Below are 25,076 nucleotides of genomic sequence, written 5' to 3'. Positions count from 1 at the left end.
CCCTGGAGGAATCTGGTAAATGGTAATAATTATCTATCCTATGTACCTTCACCATAGTAACCAATGTCTTAACTAAACACGAGCTACTCTGAGCATGAGGCAATGAGAGGCAGGGGTTTATAAGGCATATGAAGATCATGCAGGGAAGATGATATCAGAAGCTGATCACATGCATTTTCTCTTAGGTAGGTTAAGAGGTGATAACTGAAAATGCTTTACCTTACATCTAAAGTGTATAAAATGCCATGCTTTGTACAGGCCTGAGAGGATTGACTCCCAGAATCACTCTTGCCCGACAGTATACCATTGTCTTTTCACCACTGGTAGATGGAGTGAGACATACTCAGAGATGTGATGTAGAGCCAGGGCTGTTGGCTGTGAGTTATAATTTTCAGTGTATAAAACCTGACTATTATGTTGGACACCTATTACAATTTAGTCAGTAGTTTTCTGATGTTGTGGGGAGAACTTTGGAAAACCCACAGAGCTGATAAGCACAAACATGAGAAAATCTGCAGATGTGTGTGTTTTCAGTGTGAAAAGCTCCTGCAACATCATCATTTGGCACCAAAGTCTAGATATCTTTGGCCCATGAAGGCTCAGAGTGATGAAGGAACATCTAGGTTGGTGATCAGCCAACTGTATACTTCCTACAAACACTAGACTTCCACTCACCTTATAAAATGCTATCGCCATCTCATTTTGTGTTAAATCTACTACTGATTCACTTTTTAAAGTCAGTGTAAATCTTCCTTTTTAATGGCAATTTCACCCAATGTTACCACTTGGAATTTAATTAAAAGTATTTCATGATACTTCAATTGAAACTGATTGATTGGTCTTCAATTACTAGATTGGTTCTTTGGATGACAGATTTGCTGAATGAGAACTTTGAGTGGATTGGTTCTATCTTCTCTCTGGTTTGGGAAAATGTGAGACCATCTTATTGAAAGACACAGAATTCTTAGAGGACATGACAGGGATACCAGCTGATGAGTCTGAGTACGAGGGGCAGTTTCATGTAGGGGATAGGTCATGTAGTGTGAGATACACTCCTGTCAGAATAAAAGCTAAAGATAACAGGTTTAGGGAACCGTGGTTTTTGAGAGATTAGAGGCCCTCTTTAGGAAAAGAAGGTGTATAGGCAGGAAGTAGCAAATGGGGTGCTTAAGGAGCATAAGAAATGCAAGAGAAGACTTAAGGAGGAAATCAGGAGGCCTAACAAAAGGCATGAGGTTGCTCCAGCAGACAAGGTGAAGGAGAATCTCAAGGGCTTTTACAGATATATTAAGAGCAAAAGGATAGCAAAGAACAAAGTTGGCCCTCTGGAAGATCAGAATCAGAAACAGGTTTATTATCACCGGCATGTGTCGTGAAATTTGTTAACGGTGGCCATTTATGCATGGAGTCAAAACAGATGGAGGGAAGGTTCAAATGGATTTTTGCATTGGTATTTACTCAGGTGTTTATAAAAGTGAAGTCATGGACCATATACAGGCAACAGAGGAGGAGGGGTTTGCAGTCTTGAGGAAAATTACGGTGGATAAATCCCCAGATCCTGACAAGGTGTTCCCTCAGACCCTGTGGAGGTGTGTGCAGAAATTGCAGGGGCCCTGGCAGAGATATTTAAAATATCCTTAGCCATGGGTGAGGCGCACAGGATTGGACGATAACTAATGTTCCATTGTGTAAGAAAGGCTCTAAGAATAAGCCAGGAAATTATAGGCAATCCGGAGTGGGTAAATTATTGGCAAGTACTCTAAGGGACCAGATATATAATTATTTGGACAGTCATTGACTGATTAGGGATAGTCGACATGTCTTTGTGTGTGGTAGATCATGTCTAATCAATCTTTTAGAGTGTTTCAGAAAAATAACCAGGAATGTTGCTGAAGGCAAAGCTGTGGATATTGTCTGTATGGACTTCAGCAAGGCCTTTGACAAGGTCCTGCATAGGAGATTGGTCAAGGAAGTTCAGTTTGTTGGCATTCACGACAAGGTAGTAAATTGGATTAGACATAGCTTTGCAGAAGCCAGAGAGTGGTAGTAGTTGGTGCTTTTCTCTCTGGAGGCCTGTGACTACTGTGTCACAGGGATCAGTGCGGGGTCCACTGATATGTTGTCATCTATATCAATGATCTGGATAATAATGTGGTAAACTGGATTAGCAAATATGCAGATGACATTAACATTGGAGGTGTAGTGGGCAGCAAAGAAAACAAACAAAGCTTGTAGTGGCATCTGGGCCAGCTGGAAAAATGGACTGAGAAAATGGCAGATGGAATTTAATGCAGACAAGTGTGAGGTGTTGTACTTTAGGACGACAAAGTAAGGTAGGCCTTGCTTGCTGAGAAGAAGGGCACAGGGGAGTGGGGTAGAACAGAGGGATCTGGGAGTACAGATCCATAATTCTCTGAAAGTGGTGTCACAGGTAGACAGGGTTGTTAAGAAAGCTTTTGGTACATCAGCCTTCGTAAATCAAAGTACTGAGTACAGGAGTTGCGATGTTATATAAGACATGGTTGTTTAAGACATCGTTGAGGCCTAATTTGGAATATTGTGTGCAGCTTTAGTCACCTACCTACAGGAAAGATGTCAATAAGATTGAAAGAGTGCAGAGAAAATTTACAAGACTGTTCTCAGGAGTGGAGGACCTGTGTCATAAGGAAAAGTTGAATAGGTTAGGACTTTATTCCCTAGAGCATATAAGAATGAGGGGAGATTTGATAGAGGTGTACTGAATTACAAAGGAGTATAGATAGGGTAAAAGCAAGCAAGCATTTTTTTTCTACTGACGGGAACATGAGGGGAGACTTCTTCACTCAGAGGATGGTGAGAGTGTGGAATGCGCTGCCAGCGGAAGTGGTGGATATGGGTTCAATGTCAACGTTTAAGAGAAATTTAGATAGATACATGGATGAGAGTAGTATGGAGGGTTATGGTCTGAGTGTAGGTTGATAGGACTAGGCATATTAATAGTTTAGCACTGACTAGATGGCCCAAAGGGCCTTTTTTCTGTGTTCTGGCACCAACATAGCATCCCCACAACTTACTAACCCGAACCAGAAATCTTTGGGGTGTGGGAAGAAATCCCAAATCTGGAGAAAACACTTGCAATTACAGGGAGAACCCAGAGTCACTGGAATACCCGGAGGAACACCAGAGCAGGTAGAGGCCATTGAAAGGGAGTTCAAGCCAGTAAATAAATATTAAATAGAAAAATGCTTGATGATGCACAAATTAAGAGGATATACTTTTAAATAAAAAATTACCATGTTGTAATAGTAACTTAACTCAAAATTTGAGTTAATTGCCTGATGTCATAGAGTAATACAGCACTGAAACAGGCTCTGGTGCCTTTCTGAGATAGTAACATCTTCCTGCATTTCACAGGTTGCCCCATCCATATACCTGAAGGAGTGTTTTGGCTCTAATTGTCAACTGTTTATTCATCACCAGAGGTGCTGCCTGACCTGCTGATTTCCTCCAGCATTTTGAATCTGTTGCTCCAGATTCAGCATCTGCAGAATCTCTTGTGCCTATTCATTTACCTGCCCATATATCTTTCAAATGTAGTTATTGTACATGCTTCACATGCTTCTACAGCTTGCTCTGGAAGCTTGTTCTATGTATCTAACACTTTCTGTGTGAAAAATCACCTTATACCATGTCCTCAAATTTTAGACTCCCATGTCCTGGTAAAAAAGACAGTCCATCCATCTTATCTATGCTCCTCATGATTTTATAAATATATGAAATGTTACACCATAGCCCCCCTTCACTCCAGGGAAGATAAATCCCCAGGTGCATGGCAATTGTGGGTTGCCTAGCATAATCCTTGCTGCTGACATATGACACAAATGATGCATTTCACTGTATGTTTTGATGTACATGTGACAAATAAAGCTAATCTTTAACTTTTGTAAATTAATCTTTAACTGTCCACATAATTTCATTGCAGCTCAAACTGTAAGTGATTTCAATCATTCTGCATAATGAAATAGTGACATACTTTAGTGTACCTCTGTCCTAATTTCAGAAAACTTGCAGCAAGCAATTTGAAGAAAGCAAATTTAAAAAATGAATCAGGATTCAGAGTAATGTACAGCTAACTCAAGGTATTTGAATATCTGCAGACTACAAATAGAAGTACACCCAAAGTATTTCTCCTAAAATATTCATTGTACTGTATATGTAGATTTTTATTTACAATTCAAAGTTATGATAAAATGTTCTTATTACAAGGCAAATAAAATTATTTTTTCTTGCTGGTATTTTCTGATGGTAACCAACTTCCAGGCTGGAAAGTATTTGCTGTGCTGCTGGGTTCTGAAGATATTTTATCCTTTCCAAAGTAATGTGCAGAGGCATGCCCTTTAATTTGAGTTTGAACTGGTCGAGCAACAAGATCTTCCTCATATTCTTTCTCTTTCCTTATCGCATCGTCTTGTTGAATTTCACAGGCTCGTGATTGAATAATTGTTCTATATTTTTCATTCTTCAGAATTTCCTTTGAAATGCAAAAAAAGCAATCCTTTTATTTGTGTAATGAGAAATTAATTTTTGCATTGAATTTATTTCAATAACAATTTTAAAATATTAAAGGATATAGATATAGTTAAAATAAAACTGGAGACATTAAATCAACTACCATATCTCAACATTTTCCAGCACAGTACACCAATTATCTGAAGTAAACAAACTTCAGGAAAAGAAAATCAGGATCATGAAGAGAGTAAGGACAGTAACTCAAGACATTTGAAAACCTGTAGACCAGAAATAAGAAGTACTCCTGAAGTATATTTCATGTAAAATAATTGCTGTATATACAAATTTGAATAATGGTAATTACTACCCAGTTGTTGTAAAAATCTACCTAGTGGTCAAGGAAGCCATTTGATCCAATACTTTAAATACTACTTGCCAATAATAACTATATCCCATGAATGAATAAATGAAAAAAAATGGACTGGTCAGTTCTGCAGAAAGGTGGGAATTAAAATTTAATTTCGAGTCGTGCATGTGTGGAAGTGCGCTGCCAAGGGCAACCAAGGCCAGGGGTGACAGAACAAGAGTAGAAGTGAATCTGAATCAGATTTAACATCACTGGCATATGCTGTGAAATAGTAGTTATGCAGTGGCAGCACATCGCAATATATATTTTTTAAACTTTTATTTTTATTGAACACAAACAAAAACAGAAACACTAAACATATGCTAACAAAGCCAGGGAATCACACATAAGCAGCAACAAATATATAACTATTAACTTTAAATATACAAATAAACAAGAAAATCCACTCTAAATACTGATGGACAGAAGGAACTACATCAAAAAGGAGTTTTATATCTAAAATCACACCATATACCAAATATATACTAATATATATACTATATATACCAAATATATACTAATATATACCAAAAAAAGCATTAGACATTTTGAAGATCTCTTCATTGATAACCGCTTTGCTTCTTTTCAACAGCTCTCTGTTAAGTTCAACCTGCCTAACGCTCACTTTTTCAGATATCTCCAAATCCGACACTTTACTGCTCCTTTAATTCCTAACTTTCCTGAAATGCCTGCGAAAAATGCTATGGACCTATTTCTCTCCATTAATCCACTAGGTAAAGGTTTAATTTCAATTATCCAAGATAAACTGGCAGCCTTACGACGGGCCCCTGTGGATAAAATTAAAATGGCCTGGGAGCAGGATTTAAATATCGCCTTATCCGAGGAGAGCTGGGACTCAGTTCTCAAATCGGTTAACTCAACCTCTCTTTGTGCTCGCCATCGTCTCTTACAGTTTAAGATTGTTCATAGAGCCCATATGTCTAAATCTAAACTATCTCGATTCTACCCTGGCATTAGTCCGCTCTGTGATAAATGCAAGAGGGGCGTGGCCTCTCACATCCATATGTACTGGCTCTGTCCTAGCTTGGAGAAATTCTGGAAAGATGTCTTCACTACACTATCGGGTATTCTGAATCAGCACCTAGAACCTAACCCCTTAATTGCTCTGTTCGGTTTTTGGGGCGAGACAGATTTATGTCTGGGCCCGACCAAATGCCGAATACTATCCTTTGCCTCTCTCCTGGTGAGACGCTTGATCCTCCTTAGATGGAGAGATGTTGCCCCGCCCACTCATGCGCAATGGCTTAACGACATTATGGCCTGCTTGGACCTCGAAAAAATTCATTATTCAGTTCTCAATTCGGATTTAAAGTTCCATAAGATCTGGGGGCCTTTTATCGAGTACTTTCATAACCTTCCTCTTGACTAGGGTTTTTTTTTCTTTTCGGTCCCTTGCTTTCAGCTCCCTTTTTTTTCCTGGTAGTAGGCATTATTATCCTCTGTTGCTAAGTGTATTCACAGTCTGGGAGTTTGACTGTCCGGACTTATACTCTCTATATTGTGTGGTGGTTGGTCTGGAATTGTTGTTTTTTTTTCTTGTGTTGTGGGGTTTGGGGAGGACACTAAGCTCACTTGTCTTTAATTTAGGTGCTTTTTTGTTAAATTCTCTTCCTCTGTAGCATATTGTTATTGTATGCTTAACCTTGCTCTGTATTAATGCTCCTCATTGGGATTTGGGGTTTTTAATTTTGTAAAATGTTTTGAAAAACTAATAAAAAAATAAAAAAAAGAGACTAGCGTGGATAGAGCATTGGCTGATTGGCAGGAGGTAGAGAGTGGGAATAAAAGGAGCCTTTTCTGATTGGCTGCTGGTGACTAGAGGTGTTCTATATTGGGACTGCTTTTTATGTTATCTGTCAATAACTTGGATCATGGAATTGATGGCTTTGTGGCTAAGTTTGTGGATGATATGAAGATAGGTGGAGGGGCAGGTAGTGTTGAGGAAGCAGGGAGTCTGCAGAAGAACTTAGACAGATTAGTAGAATGGGCAAAGAAGCGGCAGAGGGAAGACAGTGTCAGAAAATGTGTGGTCATGCACTTTTGTAGAAGGAATAAAAGCCCTGACAATTTTTAAATGGGGAGTAAATTCAAAAATCTGAGGTGCAAAGGGTCTTGGGAGTACTCGCGCAGGATTCCATAAAGGTCAACTTAACTAACATAAAGGAGGTGAGGAAGGCGAATGCAATGTTAGCATTCATTTTGAGAGTACTAAAGTATAAGAACAAGGATGAAATGCTGAGGCTCTATAAGGCATTGGTTAGGCCTCACTTGGACTATTGAGAGCAGTTTTGGGCCCTTCATCTAAGAGAGGATGTGCTGACATTGGAGAGGGCTCAAAGGAGGTTCATGAAAATGATTCTCGGATTGAAAGACACATTATATGAGGAGCATTTGAAGGCTCTAGGCTTGTACTCGCTAGAATTTAGAACAGTAAGGGAGGGATCTCATTGAAACTTACCGAATGTTGAAGGGCCTAGATAGAATGGATATGGAGACAATGTTTCCTATAGTGAGGGAGTCTAGGACCAGTGGACACAATCTCAGTGCATTCATTTAGAATGGCGATGAGGAGGAACTTCCTTAACCAGATGAGGGTGAAAATCTGTGGAATTCATTGCCACAGGTGGCTGTGGAGGCTAAGTCATTGGGTGTATTTAAAGCAGAGGTTGATAGATTCTTGATTGGTCAGGGCGTGAAAGGGTTATGGGAAGAAGGTTGAGAGGGAAATAGATCAGATATGTTCAAATAGTGGAAAGGCTGGATGGGCCAAATGACCTGATTCTGCTTCAAAGTCTTTTGGTCTTGTGGACCTGCACTGGAACCACAGCCTTCCACATTCCTCCTATCCATGTACCTATCCAAACTTCTCTTAAATGTTGAAATCAAAATCAATGAAATCAAACATTGAAATCAAGGATAAAGGGAGAAATATTTGCTTGTATGCAGAGAACGTGAGTGAGGTACTTAGTGAGTACAGTCGGTCCTCCTTATCCGCAGGGGATTGGTTCCGGGACCCCTCGCGGATACCAAAATTTGCAGATGCTCGTCCCTTATTCAACCTGTCTCAATGCGGTGGACCTTAGGACCCAGCAGAACCCCAGACCTTATTCAACCTGTCTCAATGCGGTGGACCTTAGGACCCAGCGGAACCCCAGACCTTATTTAACCTGTCTCAGTGCGGTGGACATTAGGACCCAGCGGAACCCCAGACCTTATTTAACCTGTCTCAGTGCGGTGGACATTAGGACCCAGCAGAACCCCAGACCTTATTCAACCTGTCTCAATGCAGTGGACCTTAGGACCCAGCGGAACCCCAGACCTTATTTAACCTGTCTCAGTGCGGTGGACATTAGGACCCAGCAGAACCCCAGACCTTATTCAACCTGTCTCAATGCGGTGGACCTTAGGACCCAGCAGAACCCCAGACCTTATTTAACCTGTCTCAGAGCGGTGGACATTAGGACTCAGCGGAACCCCAGACCTTATTTAACCTGTCTCAGAGCGGTGGACATTAGGACTCAGCGGAACCCCAGACCTTATTTAACCTGTCTCAGTGCGGTGGACATTAGGACCCAGCAGAACCCCAGACCTTATTTAACCTGTCTCAGAGCGGTGGACATTAGGACCCAGCAGAACCCCAGACCTTATTTAACCTGTCTCAGAGCAGTGGACATTAGGACGGTGCCAGAGCTCTGAATGCGCAGTGTTTCTGTTCACGAAAATATTCACGATCACGATTGAAAATAAAGTGGAAATAATAAAGTGATCGGAAAGAGGTGAAAAGCCATCGGTCATTGGAAAAGTTTCAGGCTAGGTCGGTCAATGATTAGAACAATTTTAAAGGGAAGGCTCTGCCCTGATGAAAGCTACAGTTATTACTAAGCAACACAGTGGTTTAATTATTAGGTTTTGGGGTTTTGGGTTTTTGATCGTCCACATCAGAATCTCACATGGTCCCTCACCAGTTCCATTGCAAAGAAAGCCCAGCAGCGTCTCTACTTTTTGCGAAGGCTGAGGAAAGTCCATCTCCCACCCCCCATTCTCATCACATTCTACAGGGGTTGTATTGAGAGCATCCTGAGCAGCTGCGTCACTGCCTGGTTCAGAAATAGCACCATCTCAGATCGCAAGACCCTGCAGCGGATAGTGAGGTCAGCTGAGAAGATTATTGGGGTCTCTCTTCCTGCCATCACGGACATTTACACTACACGTCGCACCTGCAAAGGAAACAGCATTATGAAGGACCCCATGCACCCCTCATATAATCTCTTCTCCCTCCTGCCATCTGGGAAAAGGCTCCGAAGCATTCGGGCACTCACGACCAGACTATGTAACAGTTTCTTCCCCCAAGCTATCAGACTCCTCAATACCCGAAGTCTGGACTGACACCTTGGCCTACTGTCCTGTTTATTATTTATTGTAATATCTGCACTGTTTTTGTGCACTTTATGCAGTCCAGTGTAGGTCTGTAGTCTAGTGTAGCTTTCTCTGTTTTTTTTTTATTACGTTGTTCAGTCTAGTTTTTTGTACTGTGTCATGTAACACCATGGTCCTGAAAAACGTTGTCTCATTTTTACTATGCACTGTACCAGCAGTTATGGTCGAAATGACAATAAAGTTGACTTGACTTGACTTGATCAACCCGGCACGGTGGAGAGCGCACTAGGGAGCAATCTGTCCCGAGTCCCGAGAACTTCGGTTACCGAGCCCGGCGCTGAAGCATACGTTCTTAAGTGTTTTATATGCATAGAAAGGTAAAATATATACTATATACTAAGACAAACGTTTGATTAACTGACACTAAATAATACCGGATGTACCTGTTCCGACTTACTTAGTAAGAGAACTTCCTATTTTTTAAAATTCCGATCTACGATAACCCACGCACATCCTCCCGTATACTTAAAATCATGTCTAGATTACTTATAATACCTAATACAATGCAAATTCTATGTAAAATGTTTGTTATACTGCATTGTTTAGGGAATAATGACAAGAAAAAAAAGTCTGTACATGTTCGAACAACACGTGCTGGAAGAGCACTTCCGGGTTTTCGCGATCCGAGGTTGTTTGAATTCGCGCAAGCAGAATCCGCGGATAAGGAGGGCCGACTGTACTTTGCTTTAGTATTTACCAAGGAAATGGATATGGAGGACCAGGAAATCAGTGCTGAGTATATCAGTAAGTTAGGGCGATTTGAGGTCAAGGAGGAGGGTGTTGGGCCTCCTAATGAGTAATACGGTGGATAAGTCCACAGGGCCTAATGGGATCTACTTCAGATTATTGAAGGAAGCGAGAGATGAGATTTGCCTGACAAACCTAGTGCAATTTTTTGAGGAAATTACAAGTAAGCTAGACGAGGGAGATGCAGTGGATGTTGTGTATTTGGATTTTCAGAAGGCCTTTGACAAGGTGCTGCACACGAGGCTGCTAAACAAGATAAGTGCCCATGGAATTACGGGAAAGTTACATACGTGGATAGAGCGTTGGTTGATTGGCAGGAAACAGAGAGTGGGAATAAAGGGATCCCATTCTGGTTGGCTGCCAGTTACCAGTGGTGTTCCACAGGGGTCCGTGTTGGGGCTGCTTCTTTTTACGTTGTATATCAACGATTTGGATTATGGAATAGATGGCTTTGTGGCTAAGTTTGCTGATGATACAAAGATAGGTGGAGGGGCCGGTAGTGCTGAGGAAACAGAGAGTCTGCAGAGAGACTTGAACAGATTGGGTGGAATGGGCAACTAAGTGGCAAATGAATTACAATGTTGGAAAGTGTACGGTCATGCACTTTGGTGAAAGAAATAAACGCGCAGACTATTATTTAAATGGGGAGAGAATTCAAAGTTCTGAGATGCAACGGGACTTGGGTGGGAGTCCTCGTGCAGGATACCTTTAAGGTTAACCTCCAGGTTGAGTCGGTGGTGAAGAAGGCAAATGCAATGTTGGCATTCATTTCTAGAGGAATAGAGTATAGGAGCAGGGATGTGATGTTGAGGCTTTATAAGGCACTGGTAAGACCTCACTTGGAATACTGTGTGCAGTTTTGGGCTCCTTATTTAAGAAAGGATGTGCTGACATCGGAGAGGGTTCAGAGAAGACTCACTAGAATGATTCCGGGAATGAGAGGGTTAACATATGAGGAACGTTTGACCGCTCTTGGACTGTACTCCTTGGAGTTTAGATGAATGAGGAGGGACCTCATAGAAACATTTCGAAAGTTGAAAGGCATGGACAGAGTGGATGTGGCAAAGTTGTTTCCCATGGTGGGGGAGTCTAGTATGAGAGGATATGAGTTGAGGGTTGCAGGGCACCCATTCAGAACAGAGATGCAAAAAAATTTTTTTAGCCAGAGGGTGGTGAATCTATGGAATTTGTTGCCACGGGCGGCAGGGGAGACCAAGTCATTGGGTGTATTTAAGGCAGAGGTTGATAGGTATCTGAGTAGTCAGGGCATCAAAGGTTATGGTGAGAAAGCGGGGGAATGGGACTAAAGGGGAGATTGGATCAGCTCATGATGAAATGGTGGAGCAGACTCGATGGGCCGAATGACCGACTTCTGCTCCTTTGTCTTATGAGCCCTTAACCAGCATCTACGTGTCCTCTCTAACCACAGGCAAGGTGCTGGAGGACTGGCGAGTGGCTAATGTTGTACCTCTATTAAAGGAGGAAACAAGGGAAAATCCTGGGAACTATAGACTAGTGAGTCAATGACTGCTGGAGAAAGTTCTTTCTGATAGGATTTATGAGCATTTGGAAACCCATTGGCTTTGTGTGTAGCAGGTCATGAAATCACATCCACTACTCGCGCTAGCAGCTCATTCCACACTTTCTCCACTCTCTGAATGAAGTTCCCCCTCATGTTCCCCCTTAACGGCAAACATGTTCGCCCTTAACCCCTGAACTCTAGTTCTCATCTCACCCAACCTCAGTGGAAAATGCCTACTTGCACTTATCCTAACTATACCACTTATAATTTTGTATACCCTATCATATCGCTCCTCAATCTTTTACATTCTATTGAATAAAGTTCTAACCGATTCAATCTTCCCTTACAACTCAGGTTCTCCAGTCCTGGCAACATCCCTTGTAAAAAATCCTTGTTCTACTGCACTTCTCAGTGCTCTATTGCTTACCGTGTAAGACCTAAGCTGGTTGGTCCTCCCAAAGTGTAACACCTCACACTTGTCTACATTAAATTCTATCTGCCGTTTCTCAGTCCATTTTTCCAGCTGCAAACCTTGGTAGTCTTCTTCACCGTCAAGTACAACCCCAATCTTGGCGTCATCTGCAAATTTGCTGATCCAGTTAACCACATTATCAACCAGATCATTCATACAGATGACAAACAGCAACAGACACAACACCAATCGTTGAGGCACACCACTAGTCACAGGCCTCAAGTCAGAGAGGCAACCGTCCACAACCACTCTCCGGCTTCGCCCTAAAGCTAATGTCTAATCCAATTTTCTACCTCATATTGAATGCTGAGCGATTGAACCTTCCTGAGCAACCTCCCATGCAGGACTTTGTCAAATGTCTTGCTGAAGTCCATATAGACAACATCCACTACCTTGCCTTCATCAACTTTCCTGGTAATTTCCTCGAAAATCTCTATAAGCTTAGACACACTAAGTCATGATTACTATCTCTGGTCATTCCCTGTCTACCAAATATATCCAGTCCCTTGGAGAACCTTCCAATAACTTCCTACTACTGAGGTCAGGGTCACCAGCCTATTGTTTCTAATTTTCTTCAGAAACTCTGAAAGAACCAGCCTGAAATGTACCAAAAAACATTTTATTTTAGATCATGAAGACAATTTTTCTGTTATCTACAATTCTGATATTGCACTTGTACAATCTTAGGTACTTAGTTTATGCTTTGGTGAATATTTTCAATAGAAAGATCTTGATACCTACCTCTATAGTAGGTGGGTCTTTTCTACTTCCTCGTATCCAAGCTGTTTAAAAACAAAGAAATTATTACTTTCCAAAAGCCAATCATTTATAGCATTTCCTCATGTGCCAAGAAAATGAGTCACATTACTTAGGTAATAACATGTTCCCAATTCAGATGCAAATGAAATTAAATCAACTTTTAAAGTGAATTGTTGTAACGCTTTACCAATTTTTTCAGATAGAAAATAATTGAAAAATAAAAATCTCTTCTAAAATAATGTTGTTTTTAGAGCAACACTTATATTTCAAGTCACTTCTTAGTTATCTTTAAAAAAAAACAAGTTTACATAGAAACATTCCATTTGTTGATTTCTATCTTGAGTAACTAGGGGTTAAATTAGCTGAAAGTGAAGTTTCAAGGTGAAAACTCGGACATATAGAGACATTTACATTCCGTTTTCTTATGTATAGAAAGCCGCTGCAATGTAGCTGGAGGAAGGTCTAAATTCAGGTTGATAAAATGATAGGCACATCAATACCTACAAAAAGATAAGAAGATGTTCTGGTAGGTAAGCCGTGAAAGGTAGAAAAAATGTTATTTTCTGAAGTAGTGCATTGGACTTTATCCCTGGACATGTAAAAAATCTGAAATAATTAAACATTAGAAGACACGTAATTGTTTAATACTTGTTCATGTCAAAGTGCTCATGTAGAAGAGTAGTATTTCAGGTCAACTACACTTAATTAAAACTGTAATAATGAAATGCTTGCAAAGAGCTCCGGATGCAGAATTGCCATCCATTCTGCAGCCACACAACAATGAGAAGAAATGCAGGTTGATCTGCATGTTACAAGTAAAGAAGAATTCAAATCAGAACACAAGGAGAACTGCTCGTGTACAAGTACGCAGATTATGCAACCGTGAAGCAAGCCATTAAGCTTACACAGTTAATACCAGCATTTATAGTCCCCTGGAGCATCCACCTGTTCTTAGATATCTAACCTTCATTACAAGCCTCTGCTCAATTTTGTGGCTCATAGTTATTTGGCCTCTTAATAGATATATCTATATTCACAAAGCAAAAAACTGCAGAAGCTAAAAATCTGGAATGAAACAGAAAATATGCAAATATTCAGTGGATCAGACAACTTATTTAGAGAAACAGAATTAAAGTTTTGGACTGTCGACCTTCCATCAGAACTATGATTCGGAAAGCAAACGTCTTTTAGGTTGTGGAGAGATAAACAAAGTGTGTTTTTAAAATTTTCCTGGGCATGGGAATTTTGAACAATGCCCAGTGATCTAACTTAAGCTTAAATAATGCAGACAAACTGGCAGGGGTCACTGTCTCAGGGCAGAAGTTTTCCAAGATGATGTTGATGAAACATGGCAATGATTTGCGAGCAGATTACAAAACTTCTAAATATACTTCTTCTGAACTACTTCCACTGAAATCAGCAGCCTGTAATTTCCCTTTAAATAATGTATTTTTAAACCATCTTAAGGATCTAGCGATTTCACTATCTTCTGAAGGACTTAGTGGAATTAACACTCAGGAATGCAGATAAGGCACCTTTAAGCAGATGAAGGTACATTGCCATGGCTGGAAGACAGGGAAGAGGGGAAGGACTCCAAGCCAGACTAAAGTGCTGAGGTGTAAAATTTCCCCTACCCAGCATTTTGTTAGCAAATCTACAATCATTGGAGAACAAGGTTTAGAACCCAAGGACAAGACTGCCGTAGCGGAAGGAAAATAGGAATTGCTGGCTCAGTGTTTCATGGAGACAAGGCTTTCTCAAAGCTGGATACATCAGTAAGACCCGTCGCCTTCCCAATATGGTGGATGGGCTGGACTGCCAAATTCAAAGAGGGCAAAAGGAGGAGGTTTGTGTTTCATGATACCCTCTTTGTAGTGCTTGATGTAACAATTCTGTTGCACTCTTGTTCCCCTGAGCTGGAATATCAAATGATTCTGTGGTGATTGTTCTACTTACCAACAGAGTTCTTCTCAGTAATCCTAACCGCAGATTACATCCTGCCAAAGGCCGATGTTCAGCAAGCACCCGAGGTATCGAGTGTCGCAATTAGCAAACAAGAAACAGCCTAACCTAAGGCTTTTCAAATCATTGTTGGGGACTTCAAATCAAGTTTGTTTGAAGAAATTTCAGCCTAGAGATAGCAGACAACTGCAGGAAACAAAGTTGTGATAGTAGGGGATTTTAATTTTCCACATATTGATTAGGACTTCCATACTGTTAAAGGTCTAGATGGGTTAGAGTTTGTAAAATATGTTCAGGGAAGCTTTCTAAATCAATATATAGAGGTACCAACTAGGGAGGATGCAATATTAGATTTCCTTTTAGGAAACAAGTTAGGACAGGTGACGGAAGTGTGTGTAGGGGAACACTTTGGTTCCAGTGATCATAACACCATTAGTTTCAGCTTGATCATGGATAAAGATAGATCTGGTCCTCTGGTTGAGTTCTAAACTGGAAAAAGGCCGAATTTGAAGAAATGAGAAAGGATCTAAAAAGCGTAGATTGGGACAGGTTGTTCTCTGGCAAGGATGTGATTGGTAAGTGAGAGGCCTTCAAAGGAGAAATTTTGAGAGTGCAGAGTTTGTATGTTCCTGTCAGGATTAAAGGCAAAGTGAATAAGAACAAGGAACCTTGGTTCTCTAGGGATATTGGACCTCTGATAAAGAAGAAGAGAGATGTATGACATGTATAGAAAACAGGGAGCAAATAAGGTGCTTGAGGAGTATAAAAGTGCACAGAAATACTTAAGGAAGAAATCAGGAGGGCTAAAAGAAGACATGAGTTTGCTTTGGCAGTCAAGGTGAAGGATAATCCAAAGAGCTTCTACAGGTATATTAAGAGAAAAGTATAGTAAAGGATAAAATTGGTCCTCTTGAAGATCAGAGTGGTCGGCTATGTATGGAACCAAAAGAAATGGGGGAGATCTTAAATAGGTTTTTTGCATCTGTATTTACTAAGGAAACTGGCATGGAGTCAATGGAAATAAGGCAAACAAGTGGTGAGGTCATGGAACCTATACAGATTGAAGAGGAGGAGGTGCTTGCTATCTTGAGGCAAATCAGTGTAGATAAATCCCCAGGACCTGACAGGGTATTCCCTCGGACCTTGAAGGAGACTAGTGTTGAAATTGCAGGGGCCCTGGCAGATATATTTAAAATATTGTATCTATGGGTGAGGTGCCGGAGGATTGGAGGATAGCTCATGTTGTTCCGTTGTTTAAAAAAAGCTCCAAAAGTAATCCGGGAAATTATAGGCCGGTAAGTTTGATGCTGGTAGTAGGTAAATTATTGGAAGGAGTACTAAGAGATAGGGTCTACAAGTAATTGGATAGACAGGGACTTATTAGGGAGAGTCAACATGGCTTTGTGCGTGATAGGTCATGTTTAACAAATCTATTAAGAGTCTTTCGAGGAGGTTAGTGGATGAAGGGAAGGCAGTGGATGTTGTGTAAATGGACTTCAGTAAGGCCTTGGACAAGGTCCTGCATGGGAGGTTAGTTAGGAAGATTCAGTCGCTAGGTATACATGGAGAGGTAGTAAATTGGATTAGACATTGGCTCAGTGGAAGAAGCCAGAGAGCGGTAGTGGAGGATTGCTACTCTGAGTGGAGGCCTGTGACTAGTGGTGTGCCACAGGGATCAGTGCTGGGTCCATTGTTATTTGTCATCTATATCAATGATCTGGATGATAATGTGGTAAATTGGATCAGCAAATTTGCTGATGATACAAAGATTGGAAGTGTAGTGGACAGTGAGGAAGGTTTTCAAAGCTTGCAGAGGGATCTGGACCAGCTGGAAAAATGGGCTGAAAAATGACAGATGGAGTTTAATACAGACAAGTGTGAGGTATTGCACTTTGGAAGGACAAACCAAGATAGAAGATACAAGATAAATGGCAGGACACTGAGGAGTGCAGTAGAACAAAGGGATCTGGGAATACAGATATAAAATTCCCTAAAAGTGGCGTCGCAGGTAGATAGGGTCGTAAAGAGAGCTTTTGGTACATTGGCCTTTATAAATCAAAGCATTGAGTATAAGAGTTGGAATGTTATGGTGAGGTTGTATAAGGCATTGGTGAGGCCGAATTTGGAGTATCATGTGCAGTTTTGGTCACCAAATTACAAGAAGGATATTAATAAAGATTGAAAGAGTGCAGAGAAGGTTTACAAGGATGTTGCTGGGACCATGCACTGTCTCGGCACAATAGTCAACAGCAAGTCCAGACAATAAGACAACAATGGTATGTAATAAGTCCATCTCCATCACTATTGAGCAATTTGCTGATGGGATAGTCTTGCACTGCTTGGCGCTTTTAGTATCCAGCAGTGACTTTCAATCACAGAAGAGAAATGCAGAATTTAAATAAATACACATTGGATTGGATTTGGAGTGGCCGTTCCATCTGAGCTGACTGCCATCTAACCGGAAAAGGTGCAGATACAGTGGGAAAGTGGGCAAGGGGGTATCTGATGGAATTCAAAGGTTCAAAAAGAAACGGTTCAGAGGTTGATTTTATTGTCAAAGTATGCATGTACAACACAACTCTGATAGCCACGGAGTACAGAAAGACCATGGGATTGATGAAAGGCAAGGTAGCAACTACCTACCTGCAGCACACAAACGAAACAAAACTCAGACCCTAAAATCCCCCACATCCTCTCCTGCAGACAAAAACCCAGCAAAAATAAGCATCAAATCCCCATCCTTCCCCCACAGATAAAAACAGCGCCAATAACAATCCCCAACCCCCCACCACCACTCACAGAAAAGACCAGAGGCAATAGCATCAAAACTCCCAACACCCCTCCCTCACCTTTATACACAAAAAATAACAGATCACCCACATGCCAATTGGCCACAATAAACATCAAAAAACCGAAGAAAACCAATATAAAGTACAGCCCAATAATCACATAAATCTCAGAATATCAGAAACATCTTTACATCTGCATATGAAGAGAGTGGCCACACAAACTCAGCCTCCTGCAAAGAGTGACCGCCGACTCAGGTCCGGACACTGTCGATCCGGGTCCAAATGCACCGATCTGGCTGCAGACCATCGTCGTCCCAGAGGCCACTTCACATTCACCTCCACTTCAACCTTCCTCACTGCTTCGAGATGGGGTCATTCATCACCCCGTGTCTTGTCTCTGATCTTTTCCATGAGTCAGTTTGTGTTACATTGAAACATAGAAATCTACAGCACATTACAGGCCCTTCAGCCCAGAATGCTGTGCTGACCACGTAACCTACTCTATAAACTGTCTAGACTTACCCTACTGCACAGCCCTCTATTTCTTTAAGTGCCATGTACCTATCCAAGAGTCTCTTAAAAGTTGTATCCACCTCTACCGCTGGCACTGGCAGTGTATATCCCACGCACCCACCACCCTCCGTGTTCTTGGTTCTTTTTGGCCCCTGTCTCCAATCTTCACGTGGGAACTCTCTGGGTACAGCAGAGTGCTGGATCCTTCAAATGAGTTCCAAACTCTATGTCACCTGCTCCAACAATTTCCGTAACACAAACTAAACAAAAAGAACAAGCAGAAAGCCGAAAAAGTGATAATAATTGGAGCGATTTGCTATCTGGAAGATGTTGCTTGAGGAATTGTTGTTCTCTGGCGTCATTTCAACATCATTTCAATGTTTAAAGTTCAAAGTAACAGTTATTATCAGAGTACATACATATCACCACATACAACCCTGGGATTCTTCTGCCGGCATACTTAGCAAATCTATAGAACAGTAACTGTAAACATCAGGAACTTTAAACTGTAAGGAAACTGTGCAAATGCAGATATAAATAAATAGCAATGAATAATGAGCATGAAATAAGAATATAAAAGAGTCCTTAAATGAGTGTAGTTATCCCCTTTTGATCAAGAGCCTGATGGTTGAGGGGTAGTAACTGTTCTTGAACCTGTTGGTGCAAGTCCTGAGGCACTTCTACCTGATGGCAGCAGTAAGAAGAGAGCACGGTCTGGGTGGTGAGGATCTTTGATGATAGATGCTGCTTTTCTACAGCAACATCTCACATAGATGTGCTCAATGGTTGGGAGACCTTTACCTGTGATGTACTGGGCCGAATCCACTACCTTTTGTAGGATTTTTTGCTCAAAGGCATTGGTGTCTCATACCGGGTCATAATGCAGCCAGTCAGTACACATTCCATCACAGATCTATAGAAGTTTGCCAAGGTTTTCAATGACATGCTGAACCTCTGCAGACTCCTGAAGAAGTAGAGGCGCTGTTGTGCTTTCTTTGCAAAAATGTTTATACAATGGGTACAGGACAGGTCCTCTGAGATAGTGACAACCATAAATTTTAAGTTACTGACCCTCTCCGCCTCTGATCCTCCAATGAGGACTGGCTCATGGACCTCTGGTTTCCTTCTCCTGAAATCCACAATCTGTGCCTTGGTCTTCTTGACATTGAGTTGTTATTACACCACTCAGTCAAATTTTCTATCTCCATCCTGTATGCTGATCCATCATCCCCTTTGATACACCCATAACAGTGGTGTCATCAGCAAACTTGGATGTGGTGTTGGAGCTGTGCATAACCACATAGCCGCCTGCTTACTTGCTTTACACCAATGACTAATACACATCCCCAAGGTGCACCTGTGCTGATGGAGGTTGTGGATGAGATGCTTCTGCCAATCCAAACTGACTGGGATCTCTTAAGTGAGGAAATCCAGGATACAATTGTACAAGGGGGTTTTGGAGCCCAGGTCTTGGAGTTTACTGATTAGTTTTAAGGGGATGATGGTGTTAAATGCTGAGCTGAAATCGATAAAGAGCATCCTGATGTACGTTTCTTTGCTGTCCAGATGTTCCAGGGCTGTGTGAAGAGCCAATGAGATAGCATCTGCTGTAGACCTGTTGCTTTGGTAGGCAAATTGGAGCGATTCCAAGTCACGGCTAAGGCAGGTGGTGATATGCTTCAACACCAGCCTCTCAAAACACTTCATCACTGTGGATTTAAATCCCACTGGGTAATAGTCATTGAGGCAGGTTACTACGCTCTTCTTGGGTGCCAGTATGATTGCAGCCGACTTGAAGCAGGTGGATACCACCCACTGCCAGGTTAAAGATATCTGTGAATACACCAGCCAGCTGATCGGCACAGGCCTTCAGTACTCGGCCAGGTACTCTGTCAGGACCGGATGCTTTCCTTGGGTTCACTCTCTTAAAGGCAACCCACACATTATCTTCAGATACTGAGACCAAAGGATCATTGAATGACATGGGGGTGCGCAATGGTTCCTTCCTGTTCTGGTAGTCCAAGTGAGCATAGAAGGCATTGAGCTCAGCTGGAAGCAAAGCTCTGCTGTCCCCAATGTCACAAGATTTAACTTTGTAGGAGGTTATGGCATTCAAAAACCCTGCCACAACTGTCAAGCCTCCCTTGTTGATTCTAGTTAGTTTGGAATCTCCACTTTGCCTGCAAGATGGCTTTCCGGGGATCAAACCTACACACGACTTGAATGCATACTTGTGCTTAACTCAGGCGAGTGCAAAGTGACGCATATTTGGGAAGATAAAGCAGAACAGAATAGACTCGTGAATGGCAATGCACCGGGAAATATAGCTGAACAAAGAAATCTAGGGCTACAAATATTAAACACAAAATAGATTCTGCAGATGCTGAAAATCTTGAACAGCATGCACAAAAAGCTGAAGGAACTCAGCAGGTCAGGCAGCATCCATGGAGGGAAGTAAACTGTCAACATTTTGGGCTAGTTGAGGGATTCATGTACACTAGATAAATCCCTGCTCTTTGAATAGTACATTGTGACATTTCATGTGCTACAGATATTATTCAACGTGTATATAATACTGATATAGTTTTGAATCTGCAGGGTTCTGACTCAAAGGCAAAAATAGTACCTACGAGTTTTGCTGATATTTTAAATAGTTGCCGTATGCACAAATGAAAGCAAACCATTTCTAATTTAAAATGCTGAGACATACACTTAGTAAATGAACTAGGTCATAAATTCTATCAGTAGCAAAAATATCATTCATAACATAACTGTTGCTGGTCATTTAAGATATAAACAGACATTAGATTGCTTCATGTTTAAGAATAGAGTTGCTTCATGTGTAACTACATTTGAAAGAGAAGACACAGGATAATAGAATGAACAATATGTAGCTTTAGGAGTAATCAACGAACAAAAAAAACATAAGCAATAGAAGCTGGGAGTAGCCTCTTTGGCTCTTCAGGATTATTCCATTATTTAAAAAGATCACTGGTGATCTTTTACCTCAGCAACACTTTTCTGGACTAATCCTACGTCTCAATTCTCATAATATTAAGTCATCAGAGTAAAGAATATAAAGGAAATTAACACACATGATGCAAGTGACAACCATGCTGACTGAATGGAAAAGGCTACAGATACTGTAGTTATAAACACTTGTAGATTGTTTGCCATTCTTGATATTAAATGGACAAGAACAAAGTTTGCTGTTGGCACCAATCTGTATGCAAGGACTTTGAATTCTATTCATCTTTCCATGTAATCAATGAAATCACTACCAATTAAGCAGAAAGTCTGAGAATGGTGAATGACTTAAAAGATGCTCACTAAAAAAGTGGAAGTGGATAAATGGTCAATCATTCACTGGAACTAATTGGGTTAATCCAACGAAGCTATCAATATGGATGATTAAGAATAATTTGTGCGTAGAATGCTTTTAACCCAAGGGAATTTTTCTAGTTTTCATTTTTTTACTTGACAAGCTTTCTGAATACAGCTGTATCTGAGCTTTATCTGCTTTGCTAGTGACAACTATCTCAACTGCTTCAACAAACCACTCTTTGTGCCAGTTTCTGGTGCATTAAAATGTACAGGTATTCTCTTTGGACCTCATTTTCATCTCTCATGTTTTCCTTCTGCTTACTTCTTGTGGGCCTCAGGCATATCCTTGACCAGCTTAACACTCAACAATTGCTGTTTCTTTTTTTTGCTTTGTAAAATCCTTTACAACTTGACTGGCCTCTTCTCTAAGGCTGAGAAGATGTTAAAACATTCGGCTGAGTAGACACTCAAGCAATAATGTTAGCCACAGTGGTGAAAAAACTTCCAATCAGCGGTCCAATGCTTGTTTACCACAGCATATAATGGTTGTGTTTGAGGGAAAGTGTTAGCAAGGATGTCATGTACTTCATTCTGACACTATGACCTGATTTATTACTAAATAGCCATTTGTTCAGCATGTATGCAGGAGTGTTTGCGACTGATCATTTCTCCTCTTGACTGTTTGATAACTGGAACAGATCTTTATAGCAATTATATTCTTAACATCCTGACCAAAAAAGATGTCCTGAATGCCAAACTGCGGAGTTTACACATTCTCTGTGACCTTATGGGTTTCCTGCCACATAACAAAAATGTGAGTTAATACCTATTGGTCCATTGCAGATTGCCCCGTTGTGTAAGTAAATGGCAGAATATGGATGGGAATATAGGGAGTTGGGTGGAATATAGGGAGATAAAGTAAGTTGGGTGGGATTAGTGTAAAAAATAGGTGTTTGACGGTTGGTGAGGATTTAGAGGTTCGTTTCCATGCTGTGTATCTCTATAATATTGACTCTTTCAGATGTCTTGTTTAAAGAATTTCCCACCCTTTGCAATTATGTTGCAAAATTTTCAAATGGGGATTCATAGTTTTGCAGGAGAATGGTGCATACCCTGGCTCATTGATTACATCTGCACTGCGGAAATCCCGCTGTTTTAAAAGGAACCTCTTCTGACTTAACTGGTGTATAAAAACAAAGTTGACTAAATTATCATAACATGAGATTCTGCAGATAACTGGAAATCTTGAGCAATGCATACAAAATGCTGACTAGATTATTAGAAGTATTATTTCAGTTGTTACAACAGGAATAGTGGAAATCCATTAAAACTGCAAAAGTTTAAAAACTTTTGCTTCTTAAGATGATGCATATGAAAGAAGTAATAAAATGATCAGAAATTGCTTGATTGTCCCCTTGGAGTGTGCCAATCACTGTCCAATCTCCTTGATAAATGCCTACCTCAAGATATTTTCCAAAGACTTAGCCAGTAGACTCAAGACAGTAGTTGGGAAAATTATTAGTCCAGATCAAATGGGCTTTATCAGGGGGCGTCTCGCATCTGATAATATTCGCTGGCTCTTACACATACTGAATGCAACACATAAAATCCCGCCTGCCTATGACCTGCTATTTCTAGATGCTTAAAAAGCGTTTGATCGTCTTGAATGGCTATATCTTTGGAGAGTTCTAAAAGAATTTAAGTTCGGCGATAAATTTATCAATATGATTCAAACACATAATGCTAATCCCTCAGCACAGGTATGGTGGGAGGAGGTTTCTCCGAGTTATTTGACAGAGGATGGAACACATGACAAGGGGACCCTCTGTCTCCTTTAATTTTTACTACATCTACTGAACCACTTACACATTTAATTAGAAATTCTCCTCAGACCTCCCCTATTACAATAGGTACAACAGCACATTTGATATCACTTTATGCGGACAACACCTTAGTTTACATGGCAGATATTCAACAAACTCTCCCCTATGTTTTTAAAAACACTGAAGCAATTTGGATTTCTTTCAGGATACAAAGTAAATCTGTCAAAATCAGCACTGATGCTGATTAATACAGATAAAAGGTGTCTCTCCCTCCCCAGATTAATGTTACAAATGAGGTCCGCTACTTGGGTTAAAGTTAATACTTTAATACTTCCCTATCGTCTGTGGCTAAAACAAATTACCGGTACTCTTTAATTTAGAAAAAAATAGAAGAAGATATTAATAGATGGAGACACCTGCCAGCGGATAGGGACATATCAGAATTGGGACAAGACTTAGACTGGGATGCGATTTGGGATAATGCTGCCAGTGCTTCAAAAAACCCAAATCATCGGTATATACACTTGAAATTTTGTCATCGAGCATATCTAACACCGAGAACTAGACATCAAATGGGACTGGTTCCTGACCCATATTGCTCATTTTGCCCCCATGGAACCGTTAGCTCTTTTATACATGTTGTATGTGAATGTCCAGGGGTTTTTGGCTTGTGGGAGAAGGTTATCAGTGTTCTTACAGAACTAATGGGGGCACAATTACCATTGAACCCCACTGTACATCTTCTAAATGATGACTCCCACCTTCCCTTATGGAAAAAATATGCAAAATCTGGCTGGCAGGCCTGACTGCAGCTAAGAAGATTGTAGTCCAGCATTGGAAACCTCCTCATGATATTTCAAATACTCACTGGCTTCGGAGCTTTTTGGACATTTCTTATCTGGAATTATCATCAGCAAGAGTAAATGATGCACGACCAAACACAATCTTAATGTGGACAAATTTGATATCTAACTTGAAAGATCTTCTGTTAAAATATGAATGCTCTGTCTGTGTATGCACTACTATTCAGTTGGTTGGGGTGGGGGGGAGAGAGAGGGGTGGAGGGGTGGAGAGGGGGGTGGGGATGCGGGTTGGGGGTGGCTGGGTTAAACAGTCAAAATGTAATCGGCAACTGATTGTATTGATTGTAATTTGTTGGTGTTGCAATAAAAATTAGTGATAAAAAAAGAAATTGATTGATTGCAAGGTTCCCTTTAACCAAGCTGATATTGTGTATTCTATAACTCCACACTCACATTTACTTTCATTCTGCAAAAAGATATGCAGCAATTATCATGTCAAAGGAATCAAAGCACAACTTCATGCCAGAGTACATAGATCTAGAATTAGTACTGAAATCTCAACCACTAAATGCAATTTCCAGAATTCAGAAAATACTTGCATAGAAAGTGTTAGCTAGTATTAAGACGACACAATAGCAATTCTTATAAATTCTTTTGATCTGCAGGTTTGCTTTTCCTCATTAGCCAAATCCACCTCTTCTGTTTGCTCTCCATCTTTAAACAGAATTATGAACATTATCTATGATTTACACATAAACATATATAAAGTCATAATTTGTGCTCATTCTTAACTTGTAGTATCATTATCATTTCATCAACCAAAATATAGCTTTCTTTATAGCTCTTCATGAAAAGTCAAGTGGTCATCTGTTGCTTTCTCAGGAGAAACTCATTTTCTCAAAGCTCTTAAATTTCAAAACCTTTCAGCATTCCAGAATTTACAAATGAGCTGTGGCAATGTTTTCGTTCCCTTTCCACAACATTGTTCAGTGTGCCCGAAACAAGATACA

At 40.7% G+C, this 25,076-nt stretch overlaps 1 protein-coding gene across 3 annotated transcripts in view; it reads right to left on the bottom strand.

Moving 5' to 3' along the window:
* Positions 1–4,181: 4,181 nt before the first annotated feature.
* The window catches only part of ndufaf2 (NADH:ubiquinone oxidoreductase complex assembly factor 2), a 109,917-nt gene continuing 89,022 nt past the window's right edge, over positions 4,182–25,076 (bottom strand). For all 3 annotated transcript variants that reach the window (XM_073064497.1, XM_073064498.1, XM_073064499.1), the window contains 2 exons: positions 12,835–12,875; positions 4,182–4,510 (listed from right to left, as the gene is read on the bottom strand). In XM_073064497.1, coding sequence (XP_072920598.1) covers positions 4,256–4,510; positions 12,835–12,875 — 296 coding nt within the window. In that variant the 3' untranslated portion in view covers positions 4,182–4,255. The remainder of the gene's footprint in view (positions 4,511–12,834; positions 12,876–25,076) is intronic.

The sequence above is a fragment of the Hemitrygon akajei genome, chromosome 13, assembly GCF_048418815.1.
Source record: "Hemitrygon akajei chromosome 13, sHemAka1.3, whole genome shotgun sequence".
Classification (NCBI taxonomy): Eukaryota; Metazoa; Chordata; class Chondrichthyes; order Myliobatiformes; family Dasyatidae; genus Hemitrygon; species Hemitrygon akajei.
The sequence above is the reverse complement of the archived record's forward strand: the minus strand, read 5'-3'. Positions and strand labels throughout refer to the sequence as shown.